This window comes from Mesoplodon mirus (assembly GCF_964341445.2).
Source record: "Mesoplodon mirus genome assembly, chromosome: 12".
Lineage (NCBI taxonomy): Eukaryota > Metazoa > Chordata > Mammalia > Artiodactyla > Ziphiidae > Mesoplodon > Mesoplodon mirus.
In genome coordinates, this window is record NC_138988.1 from 104,501,955 (window position 1) to 104,520,565 (window position 18,611).

Consider the following 18,611-nt stretch of genomic DNA (forward strand, 5'->3'; position numbering starts at 1 on the left):
GTGAGGTTCTAGGGCTGTCCTCAAAATGAGCTGTGAAGGAAAGTATTACTAAATATGGAAATATAATACACTATGTTAATTTTAAATACGTATAGAAATAGATGGACATGTGGTCTCTAACACAAGCAAAATATTGTAAAATAATGACAACAAACGGGGCAACAACTCTGAAGCTTCCTGAGTCTTTTAATAAATGTAAAGCTTAAAACTTATTTTTTGTTTAGAAATAATATATGCTTATTATGGAAAATCTGCTCAGAAATTCTCATTGTTAATATTTCAGCACCCTATTCCAGTCTTTTAAAATGTATTTCAGAAAGAAAAAAATATCTCAAGACTACACTGTGTATTTACATATAAATGTAATTCTATATCTGCCTTTATTGTTACCTAATATATATTTTCAAAAGTTTTTACTGTAATGGGAAAATATTCATTGCATAATATGGAGTAAAAGTTAGAAGATACAAAGCTATATAGTATAATCCCATTTTATTTTTATACAACTGTTCTGCTCGTCTATATAATATATAAAAGAAAAAATAAGAAAAAGGAAACATATGAAGAAAAGACAAAACTCTCCATATACGTATATGTACTTTACTCCCATGGTGTCATACATGAATAAAATCGCACCATTTGGATGGACTGTGAGGTGAAAGTGCACTGGACTTGCCCTAGAATCTGGGCTTGAGTTGGACATGGTGTGACCTTGGGCGAGCTCCTTCCCCTCCCAGACTCAGCTTCCAAATCTAAGAGGGGAACAGTAATGCCTCCCTCTCAATCTGTTGTGAGAATTGAGTGATCTTATGAATGTAAGGGTGTTTAGTACCGTGCGGAGCACAGAGTAAGCCCTCTATTACTCTGTTTCCTGAACCCCAGCTCATCCTGCCTGAAGTTCAAAGTTTTCTCCACTAGATGGTGATGGTAGAAAAATAAAATGAGTAAACCGTACCAGCCTCTCACCAGATTTAAACTTTCTTTTTAAATCAGCATAAATACAAATAAGTGTAAACTCTATTATAAGGTTGTAGTAAACGAGCTCCATGTAAAGCAGTCAACCCTCGGCTTAAATGTCCTCCGTTAATCCCTCACTGCTTTCTTGTCTCCAGCTGGACTCGGCGTTCACTTTGAGCAGTGTAACCATCTCTGTCCTCCGCCCCAGAATCACAATGGGGATGACGGATTCCGTGTGTGGCTCAACTCTAAGATCAGCCATCTACTCAGTGACCGCAAGGAAAGTCTCAGCCTGGTGCAGGTCCCGCGTGCTGCCCTATAAAAGGCCTCGTAGTATTAGCGAACCTCAGGCGTCATCTTGCCCCTCGTAATCATACCCAAGGTATGTTGGACATTTCGAGTTCAGTTAATCCCACCATGATGCACATCCCTGCCATCTTTAGTCACCATCCTAAAAGTCAGCCCCATGGTCGTCTGTTCCCCTTCCTGCTTTGGGAGTCCTCTTGCCTAGCCCAACCTCATAGGCCTTTCTTTTCCTGACTTTCCCTTGTGTCCACTGGAATCTATGCCACGTTTCTATTAACTTTAGTAAATTGTATACATTTTCTTGGTACTGTAATAAGACCGCCGGATTGTTCTATTTTATTACTGGTCTTACTGGTATAAAAAAAGCGCTTTGACTTTTATAGTTTATTTCATATTTGGCTTTTTGGGGGGAAACTCTTTTACTAGTTTTAAGTGATTTTCTATTGATACTCTTTGTACAAAAAGAATACATCTGAACTTTGGCATCAGTTCTTGGCACTGAGCTTCAAAAATCCTTGGAATTTCCTGAGTGACAGGAGAGCCAATGAGGCCACTCCTGGTGGGTCCCCGGAGAGCTTCAGGATGGGAACTGCTCACCAGAAACACCAACCACACAATTAGAGGTTGGAACTTCAGGCCAGCCATCACTGGGGAGGGGAGGGATGTTGGAGATTTGCCTTCAAACACATGGCCCGTGATTTAATCAGTCGTGCCTACATAGTAGAACCCCAGTAAAACCTCCGGACACCAACGCTGGTGGAGCTTCCTGGTTGGTGAATATAGCAGTGGGGGTGGGATGAGCCCTGTCACCATGCAGAGGGCATGGAAGCTGCGTCCGGGATCCTCCAGACCTCGTGTTATGTGCATCCTTTGTTAAAAAACTGAATTTTTTTTCAGTGAGTTCTGTGATTTGCTCCAGGGAATTATCAGACCTGAGGGAGGGGTTTGTGGGACCCCCACGTTTCTAGCCGGTTGGTAGGAGTGCTGGTCCCTGAGCCTTGAGGCTGGAGTCTGAAATGGGTCATTATTGTGAGGGCTCTGCCCTGATCCATGGGTTCTGATACTAACTCTGGTGGGTGGGCGTCAGAGCAGAATCGAATTGCAGGACACCCAGTTGGTGTCGGAGAGTCGGTATCAGAACAATACTTTTCCTCTTTCCAACACATTTATCTATTATTTTGTTTTCTTTCTGAATTTCATTGGCCAGTACTGGTTATTATTACGTTGTTGGAGAAAGCAGGTCTCTTTACCTTATAAAGTGAACAGTGAAATGACTGAGCCAAAATTCCGCTTCAATCCCTGAGTTTACAAAACTTCTAGTAAAATAGAGAAAGATACCTCCTTAACATGATGGGTTTGGTTTTGTTTTTCCTCAAACGGGCAGCCACCATTATGTTTAATGATGAAAACACTGAAGATATTCGTCGTTTCTTCCCACACTTCTCACCCTGGAGAGCTTTCCAGTCCTTTGCTGCATCTGGGTTACTACTTACTCTTCAGTTTAGAGAAGTCCTGTTAATTGTCCCTGACCCTCCAGGCTGGTTTGGTCCCTTTGCTCATTTGACACCTTGTCTGTCCCTTATGACAGATGCCTCATAGTATTATAACTGCCCATTGCATGTCTGTTTCCACTCCTGCCCCACTTCCATTATAGGACAGCGCAGGCCCCATGCCTGACACGTAGGGAGTGCTGGGCTGTGCTTGGATGGGACCAGTGAGTGAAAGCCGTCAGGCAGGCATCAAGTGCAGGCTTGACCCTTTCCCCTGAGGTTCACAGCAGGAGCATTCTGTTTCTTCCAGAAAGACCACCTGAATGGGGCTTTTAGTTACGGAAAGATTAGAGGAAGACTTTCTGCCAACAAGGAGATATTTAGAGAACCCTTCCATAAAGAGAAAGGGCACTTTTTGGGAGGTGAGACTAAGATGGTCTCCTAGGAACAGTGGAGAATTGCCACCGGGAGGAAAGACTGGGTTGCTTAGGGGAGAGATGGATTTTTCATAGAAGGAAGAAGAGAAAGTGGAGGGTGAGCCATGACATCCGTTTCCTTCTTGTCCATCAAACTGAATTTGAAACCCTACGGGGAGAGGGCTGAAGACCAGAAGATGAGCTGATGTTCTGGGCAGGAATCTAGATCTGGAGGACCCAGCAGCGCTGCATTGGAGGGGAGGCGACATCCCCTAGCTCTGCCCTCCCCCGCTCAGACCCTGGTGCTCGCACCGAGGCCCCATCAGCAGTGCCGGCACCCAGGCTTCTTCCAAGGAGGGTCTTGACCATGGTCTTCACCTGGCAGGGCAGGAGGACCCTGCAGACACACGTGAGGACTGCAGCCCACAGAACAGCTTGCAGCACATTTCAGCAACTCTTCGAGGAATTTCCAGAAATGAGTAGGGGATACACTGGGAGCTGCTAAGCGACTGGTTGGTAGAATGAGGCAAGGGTAAAGAGGATCTCAGAGATGTTGTTAAAGAAGTGTATTAAAAGTTAACGTGGAGTTCAACAGGTGATCCCGTCCGAACTGAATAAGTGAAAGAGAAAAATTGAACCTTGGTTTCTGCCTTACACCACAGGCAAAAATAATTCAAGATGGCTCATAGGCCTTGATGTAAAAGCTAAAAGTATGAAGCTTCTACAGGGAAGCATGGAAGAATATCTTCATGGCTTTGGGGTACATGAAGATTTCTTAGTGAGGGCATAAACAGCACTGGTCATTAAAAATATACATATGAATATATATATATATATATATAAATTGAACTTAATTAAAATTTAAAAAACATCTCTTCAGGAGACATCTGTGGGAATGGAATATTACTCAGCCATAAAAAGAAACGAAACTGAGTTATTTGTAGTGAGGTGGATGGACCTAGAGTCTGTCATACAGAGTGAAGTAAGTCAGAAAGAGAAAGACAAATACCGTATGCTAACACATATATATGGAATCTAAAAAAAAAAAAAAAAAAGGTTCTGAAGAACCTAGGGGCAGGACAGGAATAATGATGCAGACGTAGAGAATGGACTTGAGGACACAGGGAGGGGGAAGGGTAAGCTGGGATGAAGTGAGAGAGTGGCATGGACATATATATGCTACCAAACATAAAATAGATAGCTAGTGGGAAGCAGCCACATAGCACAGGGAGATCAGCTTGCTGCTTTGTGACCATCTAGAGGGGTGGGATAGGGAGGGTGGGAGGGAGACGCAAGAGGGAAGAGATATGGGGACATATGTATATGTATAGCTGATTCACTGTTATGAAGCAGGAACTAACGCACCATTGTAAAACAATTATACTCCAATAAAGATGTTTAAAAAAAAAAAGACATCTGTGGGAAAATGAAAACACAAGCCATAGCCTGAGAGAAAATATTTGTAATACATATATCCGCACAGGACTTATTTCCAGAGTATATGAAGAATTATTGCAATAAGAAGACAAAATACCTCCATTTTTAATCTTTTTTTTTAACATCTTTATTGGAGTATAATTGCTTTACAATGGTGTGTTTGTTTCTGCTTTATAACAAAGTGAATCAGCTATATGTATACATATATCCGCATATCTCCTCCCTCTTGTGTCTCCCTCCCACCCTTCCTATCCCACCCCTCTAGGTGGTCACAAAGCAGCAAGCTGATCTCCCTGTGCTATGCGGCTGCTTCCCACTAGCTATCTGTTTTAAATTTGGTAGTATATATTAGTCCATGCCACTCTCTCACTTCATCCCAGCTTACCCTTCCCCCTCCCAACACCTCCATTTTTAAATGGGCAAAAGGTATAAAAGAATACTTCACAAAAGAAGATATATGGATAGAAAAACACATGAAACAGGCACAGTGAAATGCACATTAAAACCACAGTGAGATGCCACTACACTCCCTCTGGAATGACTGAAAATAAAAAGACTGACAACATTACATGTTGGCAAAGACAAGGCACAGTTGGAACTCAAAGCATTGCTTGTGAGAACATAAAATGGTAAAATCATTTTGGAAAATCATTTGGCAGTTTTCTTAAAAAGGGAAACACACCCTTGCCATGTCATCCAGTAATTCTGTTTCCAGAGAATTTACCCAGGAGAGATGAAAACATGTTCAAAGTGTGTCCACAAAACGGGTTGTATGCAAATGGTTAGCGCAGCCTTATTCATAATAACCCCAGACTGGAAACACTGCAAACGCCCATCAACAGTGGAATGGAAAAACAAAGTTTGGTTTACTCATACAGTGGAATTCTACTTGGTAAAAAAATAAACTGCCAACACACAGAGCAATGATAAATCTTAGAAACATTGTGCTGAATAAAAGAAGTCAGACACAAAACAGTATATGTATTGTATGATTCCAATTATGTGAAATTCTAGACCAGGCAAAGCTAATCTGTAGTGTAGAAGTTATATCAGTGGGTGAAGGGATGGGGATTATAGGTGGCCAGGGCATGAGGGATTTTTTGGCTAGTGATAGAAATATGGTATAAATTGAGGAGATGGTTACACCATTCTATGCATTTATCAAAACTCATCAAACTGTACCTTTAAAATGGGTGCAGTTTATTTATGTAAATTATATCTCAATAAGATTGATTTTAAGAACCACAGCAAGATCCTATTTCCCGCCCATAAGAATGACCACAATTCACGTGACTGTCAATACCAAATGTTAACGAGGGTGCAGAATAGCTGGAACGCTCACACATCGCTGGGGCATCGCTGGGGCATTGCTGGTGCAAACCTAAAATGGGCTCTTTGGAAAACTTGTTGATTTCTTATAAAATTAAATATACACCTGCCCTATGACCCATCAATTGTACTCTTAGGTATTTACCCCAAAGAGATGAGAACATATGTATAAAAAGTCTTGAAGAAGAATGTTTATAGAAGCTTTATTAGTAATAGCAAAACAAACAAACAAACAAAAACCCCTGGAAACAATGTAAATCTGCAGGTGATGGATAAACAGACTGTGGTCTGTGAAATGCTACATTGAATTAGGAGAGGATGAACTGGTGATACATGCAAAACCACACATGATTCTAATAAATATTATGTTGAGTGAATGAAACCAGACACAAAGAGCACAGATGGTGAGTCCATTGGAAGGAAGTTCAAGAACAGGCACGTCTAAGGAAACTGGAGTGTTAGAAATCGGTGCTGCTGAGACAAGGGCATTGACCGAAAGGGGGCATAATGGAAATGTTCTGTATCCTGGTTGGGATGTTGGTTAATTAGGAACACACATTTCTCAAAACCCATCGAACTATAGATCCAAGCTCTGTGCATTTCACTGTTAGCAAATTTCACCTCAATTAAAAAAAATTAATTCAAGGGGTTTCCATTTCCAATAATGGCAGCTAGGAACTTCAGATCAACACAAGTAACTGATGAAAACAAGTAAAAATGCTGAATCAAATGGTTTAGAAATCTTCTTAAAAGTATCAAAGACCTGATAAAATAGGAACTACCTGGCAAAAATCCAAGAGAATCCAAATCCAAACAGACCAGAGGGACCTGAGCACAAGAGTTCCTTTTGCCCCGAGGGCTTTTGCTAATTCTGCCCACCGTGGGCCTGGCCTTGGGTGGCCTCTGCAGGCGAGGGTGACGGTCGTGAGCCCAGGGCCTCCCTGAGCCAGGGGTCTAACCTCAAGCGGAGGGGCCTAATAGACGTCCCTTCGTGAAGCTGGCACCCGGAGGGCAGCACCTCCTGGCAAGGCTACACAGAAGTAAATCTACCCCAACAACTACTTCCCCGAACTACCACACTCATTTTTTTCTGACATTGTTAAATATTCTTCTGCACACGACTTAACGGAAGCATAATGTTCTTTCTTATGGGAGGACCACAACTATTCAATCAACTTGTACTTAGGCTTTATTTCAATGTTTTAAATGTAGTAAATAATGTCATCATGTATTACTTCAAAGATAATATTTTACAATTCTATTTCTTTGGGGCAAAAGTCTTAAAAATGCAAATGGGGTCAAAGAGAATGGCCAAATTGCCCTCCCTAAAGATGAGGGCAGTTTACATTCCAACCAGAAGTGTAGGAGCGTGCCACCCTGTGCCCTCCCAGGCTTCATTTATGCTGAAAGTGTTTCCCATGTAAGAGCTGGGACTTACAATGCCCTTTTACCATTTTACCAGCTGCCATGGTCCTTTTGCACCAAGAAACATCAATACTTTTGAATATGTAGGATAAAACCTAAAAACCTACTATGAACCATTACATAATAGCCAAATTTATCTTCTACCTAAAGATACAACTTTTACCTTTAATAAGAAATAACCCAAACCTGAGAGTATGTGGAGTTTTCACCCACCTCCCCTTCAGCCACTATTACCCTCTCTGCTGTAGCATTTCCCCATGGAAAATTTCTCTACTGAACCTTACCCTCTTGGGAAAAGCAGGCCAACATTTGTTCAGAAGAGCATGTCTTGGGCTTTGCACTTCTGTAATTTCATGCCTTGTTCCTGTCATAAGCTTCTTCTAGCTCGTAAAATTCACTTCCAATTTAGAAGGTAGAAAAGCATTCTCAAGAATGGAAACATAAATATACCCTTCCTCAAATTCCAACTGGAAAAAAAAAATGATGATTCATGCTGTAGAATGGAATTTTTAAAATTTGGGCATGAATACTCTCACTTTTCCCAATTGTTTAGAATAATCTCAACAGAGGCATGAATTTTACGTTACAGCAGGCATTTTATTTTGTTCTTTCATTTTCAGGCTTAATGAATTAATGGAAGGGAGGTACATTTATGTAATGGGGGAAGGATCAGAGAGAATCCTATGGTGCTGGGTTGGAATTAGAAAACTATAAGAATGAAGCTCAGGATTTTAAAAAATTATATTTCCAGCTCTGTCCACTGGAAGGACTAGAAGCAATGACACCCCAGTAGCAAAGAGCACTCTCATTGCCCTGGTCTTGGTTTCTAAATACCATTCTTCCCTAAAAGGAGCCAGGGCTTCTCTGAGAAATGGCAGATTCTAGAAACAGGGCAGGAAAATTACACAGTGAGCTTTGAACATCTCATTATGCCAGAAAGCAAGGAAGTGCCCCCCAGAACAATAGTGATATGTCAGAAGTACAGAGGTGCTCCCATTGACCAAATCTGGGACAATTTGAGCATCAACATGACTGACACAGGGAATGTGTATCATGTTTAGAAATGATACTAAATAGGGTCGGGGATCAGGATGGGGATGGAGAACTCTTCTTAATAGAATAATACCAATTAATAAATGTAGAAAATCATAGAATTAGAAAATCACCACTTAACAATCACTGTGGTAATAACTGATTCATGCAAGAATAGATACTAAAGTCATGGAGTGATAGACTGTTGTGGAACAGGATACCCATAAAAATCTCATAAATTACTTATTAATTACAAAAGAAATAAGGGTAACTTTACTGTGGAGAAATCTGGCAGACACCACCTGAATCAGGATACCAAATTATATGAATCATGACACAAGCTACATCACGTACCACCTACTGAGACATTTCCAGAAAGACGCACCATCACTGATGTGTTTTTCATGATCAGAGGTTTACCTGGTTCCAAATATGAAGAAACAATCAGGCAATTCAAATTGAGGGATATTTTATGAAGAAATTGGTCTGAAGTCTTCAAAAATATCAATGCCATGAAAGGTTAAAAAAAAAAGACTGGGTTATTGTTCCTTGAATAGATGAAAAGAGACTAAAACGACATCTCAACTAAATGTGCTTGTGTGATTTTTGGTTGGATCCTGTCTTTGTTCTCAAGGAGACATATGCTAATGTATTTAGGGATAAAGTTTCACAAGGTCTGTAACTTATTCTCAGAAAAGAGAGAGACAGCAAATATTGAAAACATAAACATTTGGTGAGTCCACGTGCAGGGTGTATTGATATTCATTGTACTGTTCATGCAAATTCTCTGCAGGTTTTAAGTTCTAAAAAAATAATTCAGAGTAAAGGAAACATATCTAACAAAAATTATATAAAAGTCATATGAGCTTTGGAAATGTATTTATGAATTTATGAATAGGATTGCACCGTGTACTTTGTTCCTATTGAATATCACACGTTTTCTAAGCAGTATATTAACTCAGTGACATGTATTTACATTTTACAAGAAAGTAAAAAAGGCTATGATTAGATGAACAAATTGTGCAACCATTATAGAAGTAATGAACAGAAAACACTGTTTAGTACTTCCGAGGAGACTAATTTTTAAGTGGCCCCAGCTATATTTTTATCTAATTGTTTTCAATCCTCCTATTTTATTTTCATTTTTTATTACACAAAATTTAGCTACTTACTCACTGTCCCTTGGATATTTTAAGGGTCTAATATCAACTAGGTTGTAAACAAGTCTGAATGTTCCATAACATCACTGTCCTCCTGCCTTGGAGTTTCCTATCTCCAAGTAGAAAGTAAGAGGTAGAAATTAGTTTTAAATTTCTGTTCATTTTCTACTAAATACAAAGCCACACACCATGTGGTATTCCTACCCGGAGAAGAGAAGAGTGGGAGTCTTAACTCTTTTCCCACTCACCGTTTCCTCTTCCTTTTCTCTGGCCCCAGGTGACCCGGCAAGCGTCGGGTATGATTTATGACTCCTTGGATCCAGCCTGGGTCACCTGGAACAGCCGGCCACAAACTGTTCACTGGTGCTTTTCTTTCTTCTTTTAACAAGTTTACCTTTCATTATTCATATTATTGGGTTTTCTGCTTTCTTAATTACTTTATTGAAGTGTAATTTACGTATCATAAAATTCACCCATCATAAGTGTACAATTCAACTATGTGTTTGGAAACTTAACGAGTTGTTCAAAATGTTTTTGAACCTTTCCATCACCCCAATAAGATTCTGTTTACAGTTAATGCCTGTTCCTGCTCTCAGCCTCAGGCAACCTAAATCTACTTCCTGTGTCTATAGATGTGCCTTTTCTGGACATTCCATGCAAATGGAACTTTACAGTATATGGTCTTTTTTTCTCTTAGCACAATGTTTTTGTTTATCCAGCTTGTAGCAGGGATTAGTGCTTCATTCCTTTTTATTGTTGAGTAGTATTGCATTTGAATGGATATATCAATTACCTTTCTCCATTCACTGAATCCATTGCTGGACACTTGGATTGTTTCCAGTTTTGGGCTGTTGTGAATAATGAGGCTGTGAACATTTGCATGCGAGGCTTTGTGTGTTCAAATGTTTTCATTTCTCTTGGGAAGATACCTGGGAGAAGAATTGTTAGGTCATATGGGGAATAACTTTTTAAGGAACCATTTCCCAAGGCACCTGCACCATTTTACACTCCCTCTGACATGTGTGCTGAGGGTTCCCGTGACTCCACACCCTTACCAACATTTGCCTTCTGCTGCCTTTTTATTATAGCTCTTCTGGCGGGTGTGAAATGTTATTTCATTGTGATTTTAACTTTCATCTCTCTAATGACAGATTTCGGAGCATTTTTTATGTGCATATTAACTATTCTTTTATTTATCTTCTTTGGTAAGATAGCCTTCAGATCTCTTGTCCATTTGTAAAATTGGGTTGTCATCATATTGTTGATTTGTAAGAGTTTCTTTCAGGATGAGTCGTTTATCAAATATCAAATATCAAAGTCGTTTATCAAAATGATTTCATAGTATTTTCTCCGAGTCTGTAGCTTGTCTTTCCATTTTCCAATGGTGTCTTCTGAAGAGCAGATTGTGAGTTTTGGTGAAGTGCAGCGTATCAATTTTTGCTCTTACCAATCATACTCAGTGGTGCTTTTTGAAAGGAAGAAAATTCAGTAGCTATGTGGATAACAGGGATGCCTTTCACCTGCATTTTGGTGTTTGTGAAGATTGCTCCACTTGTGTGTGTAGACGTTTAAGAGCCCTTGTTCTGAGACGTTCCGAATGCTGTGCACACCCACCATTAGCATTGTACAGGCTGCTTTGGACGCCGACCAGCACACAGAGTCACTGGCAATGCCTGCCTCGCCCGCTCCTATGACAGCACGGTCTCTTGCTGGTCAACGTCTCTTGAAAAGCATCACAATTTCTATGGCTCTCTGGAATGCTGTTTTCCTGAGGTTCGTTTTTATTTTTATTTTTTTTTTGCGGTACGCGGGCCTCTCACTGCTGTGGCCTCTCCCGTTGCGGAGCACAGGCTGCGGACGTGCAGGCTCAGCGGCCATGGCTCACGGGCCCAGCCGCTCCGCGGCATGTGGGATCCTCCCGGACCGGGGCACGAACCCGTGTCCCCTGCATCGGCAGGCGGACTCTCAACCACTGCGCCACCAGGGAAGCCCCTGAGGTTAGTATTTTTAAAAAAGGTTTGCAACTCCAAAATATGAGGGCAATCCAGGAAAAGTACCGCTGGGGCTGCTTCTAGCCTCACTGTGAATTTTTCCACGCCTTAGAGCAGGGGTCCCTGTTAGGAACGGGGCCGCACAGCAGGAGGTGAGCAGTGGGCGAGCGAGCGAAGCTTCATCTGCCGCTCTCCATCGCTCTCCATCGCTCCCCATCGCTCGCGTTTCTGCCTGAACCATCCCCCCCTCCCCCGGTGCCTGGAAAAATTGTCTTCCACGAAACCCATCCCTGGTGCCAAAAAAGGTTGGGGACCGCTGCCTTAGAGCATCTTTAAAGATGTTCCAGTGATTTTATGGGTATGGACTTAGGGTGCCGAGGCTGGGTGGGTAGACCACGGTGGGTATGCGTGCATCACCTGTTTTCCTTGGTGTCAGTATTGTACCAGGCTGCTTGTCCTCTGTGACGCCAGAAGCTAGACATAGTGTGACACAGCAGAACTGCACTAGTGTTTAAGTTTAGAAGACAGTAGCATGGGTTCTTTTAATTGACTTTTCCGTTAGGACAAGTAGACATAATTAAAAACCTTCTCTCTAGTAATCAATTGACAGATGCTTATTGAATGCATATTGTGCATGAAACTTATCTGCATGTGATGACTTCCAAATTTATATCTCCAACCTGGACCTCTCCCCTGAAGACTAGATTTCTGTATCACAACCTGTTCAACTCGCATGTCTGACAGACCTGTCAAAAACTGAGGGTCTGACTTTTTCCCCCCGAGTTACTCCTCCCATGAGCTTCTCCATCCCAGTCACTGCCAACTCTCTCCTTCACGTGCTCAGGAAAAACTATGGAAAGTCATCCTTGCCTACCATCTTTCCTTCGCTCCCTGTATCCAATCCATCATAAATCCTAGAGTTTCTAAATGGAATATGAAATCCTGGATGAGATTCCAACATAGAAAAGGGACATTAGGGAAGAACTCATTAAGTCTGAATAAAGTACGGAGTTTAGCTCATAATAATGTATCAGCATTGATTCATTCATTGTGACAAGTGTACTACACCCACGTAAGAGGTTAAAAATCCGGGAAATTGGGTGCAGAGCATAGGGGGACTCTCTGCTATCCTTTCACTTTTTACCTTTTCTGTAGATCCTAAACTACTCTAATATAAAAGAAAATTATTAAGGAAATATGCCAAGGAGCAGTTTCTGCTGACTTCTGGCTGATGAGAGCCTGCGGCTGGTTTGCTGGAGCTGAGGGGACAGAAAGTCTGCTTCCACTGACTGCATGGTCTGGGTAGAAGGTACTGTCAAATGAGCCGAAGGCCATACACATGGTTTTCTTTGGGTGTGGGGACTGGTCACCTTATCAGTACTTTTTCACAGTTCAGTTACTCCAAGGAAAATTGATAACCTCACATAAGTTCAGTCTTTTCATAACAATTGGGTCACATAGTTTATCTTTCACAAATACTTAATATTGTTTAGGTATTCTTCCTGAAGGGCCAAGTTCTCTAATCCTAGAAAAATACCCAACGTTTGGCTTTTTAAAGATCTTGCTATAATTCTTTATATGCTGCTCAAAATGAAAATGTATTTTTATTTTATATGGAATACATTGATCTGAATTAAAAATAAGGACTTTTTTTTGGAAAAGCAAGAGGGCACTAGAGACTGGTGTTGGGCTGGGGAGTGGAGGGGTTGGCAAAGGCTCTGAAGAGGTGAAAGCTAAAGAATTGCAGGATCGCTTGTATTATTAGTTTGATTTTCTGGGGAATCAAGGCTTTATGCAACTTCAATAAATCTAGGCATCCACTGCTGTTGGGATCAGGCAGGTGGTTTGCCGGCACTGGATTCTCTTTCCTTGGCCTGTGATGGAAGGCAGGGGAAGGCAGGGTGTCGCTTGTAGGGAGAGTTTATCACTGTTCTTGTAACTCCCCTTCAGGCCTGTGCCTTTGAACTTGCCCTGCAGCTGTAAACAGCTGGAGATGTTGCAAATAATTTTAAGGACTTGCGGAGTGCTTTGGCCATCAGAAGCTCTCTCCTACTGTAGTTGGATGTGTTCAAAGTGTAAGGTGGGCAAAAAAGGTGGCTGTGCAGTTCCCTCACCTAAACCCTCTGGCTGGAAGCATGCCCTAAATGCTGAGTCTGAAACGGGCAGGAGAGCGGGGCGTCTGATGGCAAAGACAAACGCAGCGTTGTAGTCCTGAGAGTGTTGGCACCCTGACGGGACAAGAAGGTGAAGGTGATATTTCATCCACTGTTACGGTCTGTCCTCTCCTTACCTGACCTCTGAAATGGAGCCATCGGCTTTGAAAAGCCTGGTGTCTAAAATTAATATTCTTCCCCATCTGACTAAGAAGGCAACAGCTGAGCAACATGAGATCAAGGACCATCTGAGTTTAAACAGGGGCTCAAAGTGGCATTTGAGAGAGAGGATACTTCCTCTCAGAGTGGACACTTGTCTTTTCAGAAGACTTACTCTGATAGTGAGTCAAGACTTTTACCAGGGAATTGTGTAGTTGTTTTGAACTCTGCAAACTCCCTTTTATCTGCTGGAACTTATACTCTGTACTTGGAATGGTCTGGACCCCAGCATGTCCTCCTATAAATGGTAATTACTCTTATTTTCTGTCTTTCTACATCACCTTAAACAACAAGTTGTACCAAACTCCAGGTAGAGCTTAACGTTTAATATTTTCTCTGCAAAATTTTTATACCTTGGACCCAAGCTTTTGTTTTAATATGTTAATTTTTATGTGGCTTCCTGAGCCAACTTGAATACCATCTACAATTACATACTAGATTTTAGTTGTAGTTTGTCTTAGACGTAGCCATGAAATCCTTATTTTAATAATAACTGTTTTCAGGGCAACTTGTAAGAACACTGATGACGGTCTGTAGTGTATTTTACAGAGCTCTGGCTGACCCTGCTTACATTTTAGTGTGTTTAAATGTAAGGTCTTTGTGTGGTTAAGTAGAAGTTTGTAGAGCATTGGATTTTAAATAATTTGTAACTCAAGGTATTATTTTTACTAGTTGAGAAAATGAAAGATGACGTTTTGTGGAGCTAATTACAGATGATTTCAAGTTGAGAAAAAGCTGGAAGAAGCAATTTCCAGAAAATCTCCAGCAGGGGGCCTCAGGAGGGAACCGGCCACAAGTTCTCATCAGTCTCCCCTAATGATCAGGAGGTGCACAGGCACGTACATACGCATAGATCTTTAGTATCAGAGCAGTAGAACATGTATCACCTACATTTGTAAGGGAAGTATTTCAAGGAAAGCACAAGGATGTGAAATCTTTGGTACTTAGCTGCTAATGAGGATGCAAGGAAAGGTATCTGGGAATCTTAATCTATGTGAGAGGATTATTAGGAAACAAAGTTCTTTTAAAAATAAACACCAAACGTTTTAAGATGTAGGCAGAGAGGGGCTCTGGAAATGGCTCATTTGATGGAGAGCACTCCTCCGAGGGCACAGAGTTCCCGGGGGGAGCGCCAGGGAGCCCCTTCCTTACACAGCAAGCTCTTCCCACCAGGGCCAGGAGGAGCAAAACCAGCAAATCCAGTTAAACCCAGAGAAACTTTATATCCCATACTTGTACCAGCCACTTAACATAAACTTAACATAAACACTTATTTTAGGTAATGAGGGAAAATTGTAGTTGCCCAGTGAAACTTAAGGTGGCTTCTTACTGTTTGCTTTTGTAGAAAAAAGTGGGGAAAGAAACCTTTTTCCTTTCAGAGTTCCAGCATTTGAAACTCAGTATTGATAATTGCATTTCTCTTCCTAATTTTGGGTCCCTTCTGTTTAAATAGAAGCGACTTCTAAATTCCCAGTGGTCATTTCCCCACAGAGTCAAACGTGTGCGTCGGTGATGAGAACTCTGTTTCTCCTCCTTGCAGTCAAGAGGAAGGCAGACTCAAAAGTCACGGCTGCGTCCTGATTTACAAATCGGAGACGGAGGGGGACGAAAACCACACACCAGACAGCAACTTAGTCGGACTCGCCACCAAGATGCTAAAAGTGAAGAGGCTGGAAGAAATCAACACGTGTTACCACAGTGACCAGCTGGAGAAAATGGCCTTTTTTCAGTGCATGGAAGAGGTGGAGAAAGTGAAGTGTATTCTGGAAGAAAGTTCTAGTGAACAGGATTCGAGATCTGGGAAGAGTGAGGTAACTGTGCTAATTTAGTCTCCTGAAAAGTGTCAGTTCTACTTTATCTTTTCTCACATAAAGCAATACCTGTTGCCATTTATACGACCGTTTTCCGATTCTGTTTGGTCACTTGTGTAGAGTTAAGGGAACTTCATGAACAGGCAAACTTCCATTTTGTTTCATGGAGGTTTATGTATAGGTGGGTGCAGTAAGTCATCAGGAGGCCTTTGAACGTGCACCTCTCCCTTGCAGGCAGCTCCTCAGCCTGGTGGCTGGTTTACAGGTCACGAGGGTGAACGTATGGAAACACACATTTCTTAGGAAGGGTGGTTTAAAAGGATGGGTTTGGGCATGAAATCCAGAGAAGCACTGCGAGGGCCACAATTGCCCTGCAGAAGTTTCTAATTTCCTCAAGACCCTGAGATCCTCGCTGTTGACAGTGGCGGTCAGAGTCAGGGACAAGCCCTTGCCGATGGCACACCTCGGGCAGAGCCCCATTCTGGCCACTTGCTCTTCAGCAGTTACTAAACCAACCCTGGGGCTGCCTGTCTGAATAGTGGGGCCGTAGCTGTTGGAACATTGAATGTATGTGAAGCACTCAGCACAGGCTCTGTCACCAGGGTAGGCGTTCAGTAGGTGTCGGCCAGCCACACCCCGTCCCCTGTCTGAGCTCGCTGGGTCTCCCTCACCATCCATGGAGCACCCTTCCTGCCCGCCCTGCATGGGCCTCGCTCTAGCACCTGCAACTGTTTGGAACTTGTTTGTCACCCTTCTCTGGATGCCCTCCTCAACGTCAGGACTTCACATCACTCCACCTTGCGTTCTTGGCTGCTTTCCTGGTCACGGCACCGAATAGGCACCAAGAATGTTTGCGGAACAAACAGGTCTATTTAAGTGAGTCCTGCATTCTGGCTGAGGGCTGGGGATCATTATTTTTAATAATCAGAGCAAGTGATTCTTAGGTAGGTTTGGGATACGTCCCTCTTTGTCTGGCTCCTGTTCTGAAAACCCCTGTCCAGGTAGGAAGGGCATTTCTAACGATGCAACAGACAGTGAACTAAAGCCGTTAGACGTAAAGGGCAGAGGACTCGTGTAAAATGTACTGGACAGAAGAAACGAGTCAGCTTGAAACGTGGGTGTTTTGAGACCTCCGCTTTCCTGATGAGCTAACGTCTTGTTCAGCAAACACCAAGAAGAAACTTCCACGGGCAAAATTTAAGTCAGATATGAGGGCTTCCTCATTAGAGCTGCTTACAATACAAATGAATGAACAGAAGAGTTCCCTCTTCTGTTCACTAATTTCTGTAGAACAGAGGAGACACAATATTCTTACAGGATAACTGTGAAATAACCAACTATTTGCAATAGTTTCTATGAATTTGATTATGTTTCCAGGACTGTTTTTCTCCACGTTCTGTGATATAATTGTTGTAAGTAGGCCATATCTTTAAAGAGTGAAATGGTGCTTAGCAGAAACATGAACATTTTTAGGAAGAATTGTTTTTGTGATGAACCGCTCCAGAATATTAGAAATCAAATGACTGGGAAGTTAAATATTTTAGGATATTTTTGAGGGAAGCACTGAGAATGTTGTTCCTCAGAGACCCTAGAAGAACGTCCTTTGCGATTGGTCTGATGTCCCCTGTGTCACCTGGGCCTTGGCGTGGACCCTGCGGTCACTGCTGTGTGGAAGGTGGGGAGGAATGACCATGTGTCCCATTCAGTTTCTTCTTGGTAAATGGCTCAAGGCCCAGAGATGTCGGCAATCTCCCCGGCTCTCTGTCTCGCCTTGTGGAGGACGGACGGGCACACGGTCGGGAGGCACGGAGCTCTTCTCTCTGTGTCTGCCAAGGCCCAGGCCCCGGCCCCGGAGGCCCTCGCTCGCCCAGTGGGTGGGTGCACGGACGGCCAGCAGGCCTGGCAGGGGTGGGCAAGGAGGGCCTTCCAGCAGCTCGGATGTCCTCCGGAATGCAGACGGAGCTGGACTGGCTTGGCTCAGTCTCCTGCTGGGCCACGGGGCACCTTCACAGCGCCACACCCTCCTCTCCAGGAGCCATAAAAGTGCTCGCACCATTTTCCCACCTGGCCCCCTTTCTCTTTACCCCTCCTCTCCTTGAGAAGCTTAGCTCAGGTAACAGTAGTCGAGACCCTCCCTGCAGTGCACCGACAAGAATTTACACTGAATTTCAGACACTCAAGTGACACGCAAACTGTTCTGAAGGCTTGAGGCTCAATTTCTTTCTAGAAGAGTCTTTTCTCTCCTAAGAGGAAAAAATTATCTATGCATTCAACAACTTATGTTTGTTAACATAGTTTGGTGAAGCTCAGATTCTTCTTCGTTTCCTGCTCTTAACCAGGTTTTTCTATTTCACTCATTTTTCCTCCTCTGGATTTATTTTGAACTCTCTTCCTTCTTTTCCTCTGCTTTATTTTTTGTTGAATTGATTAAATTCAACATACTCTACTTTTATACTATGTTTTGTTCCTTTTGTTTTCCAACTTTCCTTTTAATTCTGTTTTCAGATGACTTTTCTCATTCTTTTATATTCCAAAGGCTGTTCAAAATCACCTAAATAGTGTAGAATTTTAAAGGCTTTTAGCAGATACACTATAATAAACTAGATCTAAAGCCACATAATATGGTGTTGAAATAAAGTAAAACTTAAATAACTAATGTGGCACATATGAGTGATGAGTTTAATAGCTACTGTGTATGTACCATTAACTTGTAAATGATAACGGCTCTCATAACTGTAATTAGTATTACTTTTACACAATCAAATCCAGGTTTTCCTCTTTTGTTCATTCTCTATTACCCATATAAATAAGCCCTGTGCTGCATTTCCCTCAGATCTAATTTGCTGTTTTGATACACACACACAAACACACACACACATTCTATT

General features: G+C 42.2%; 1 protein-coding gene across 1 annotated transcript in view; it reads left to right on the top strand.

Moving 5' to 3' along the window:
* MYLK4 (myosin light chain kinase family member 4) overlaps nt 1-18,611 on the top strand; it is a gene marked incomplete at its 3' end in the record, with an annotated part of 88,387 nt that overhangs the window by 5,258 nt on the left and 64,518 nt on the right. Inside the window, exon 2 of the mRNA XM_082638094.1 lies at nt 15,456-15,726. Coding sequence (XP_082494220.1) covers nt 15,568-15,726 — 159 coding nt within the window. The 5' untranslated portion in view covers nt 15,456-15,567. The remainder of the gene's footprint in view (nt 1-15,455; nt 15,727-18,611) is intronic.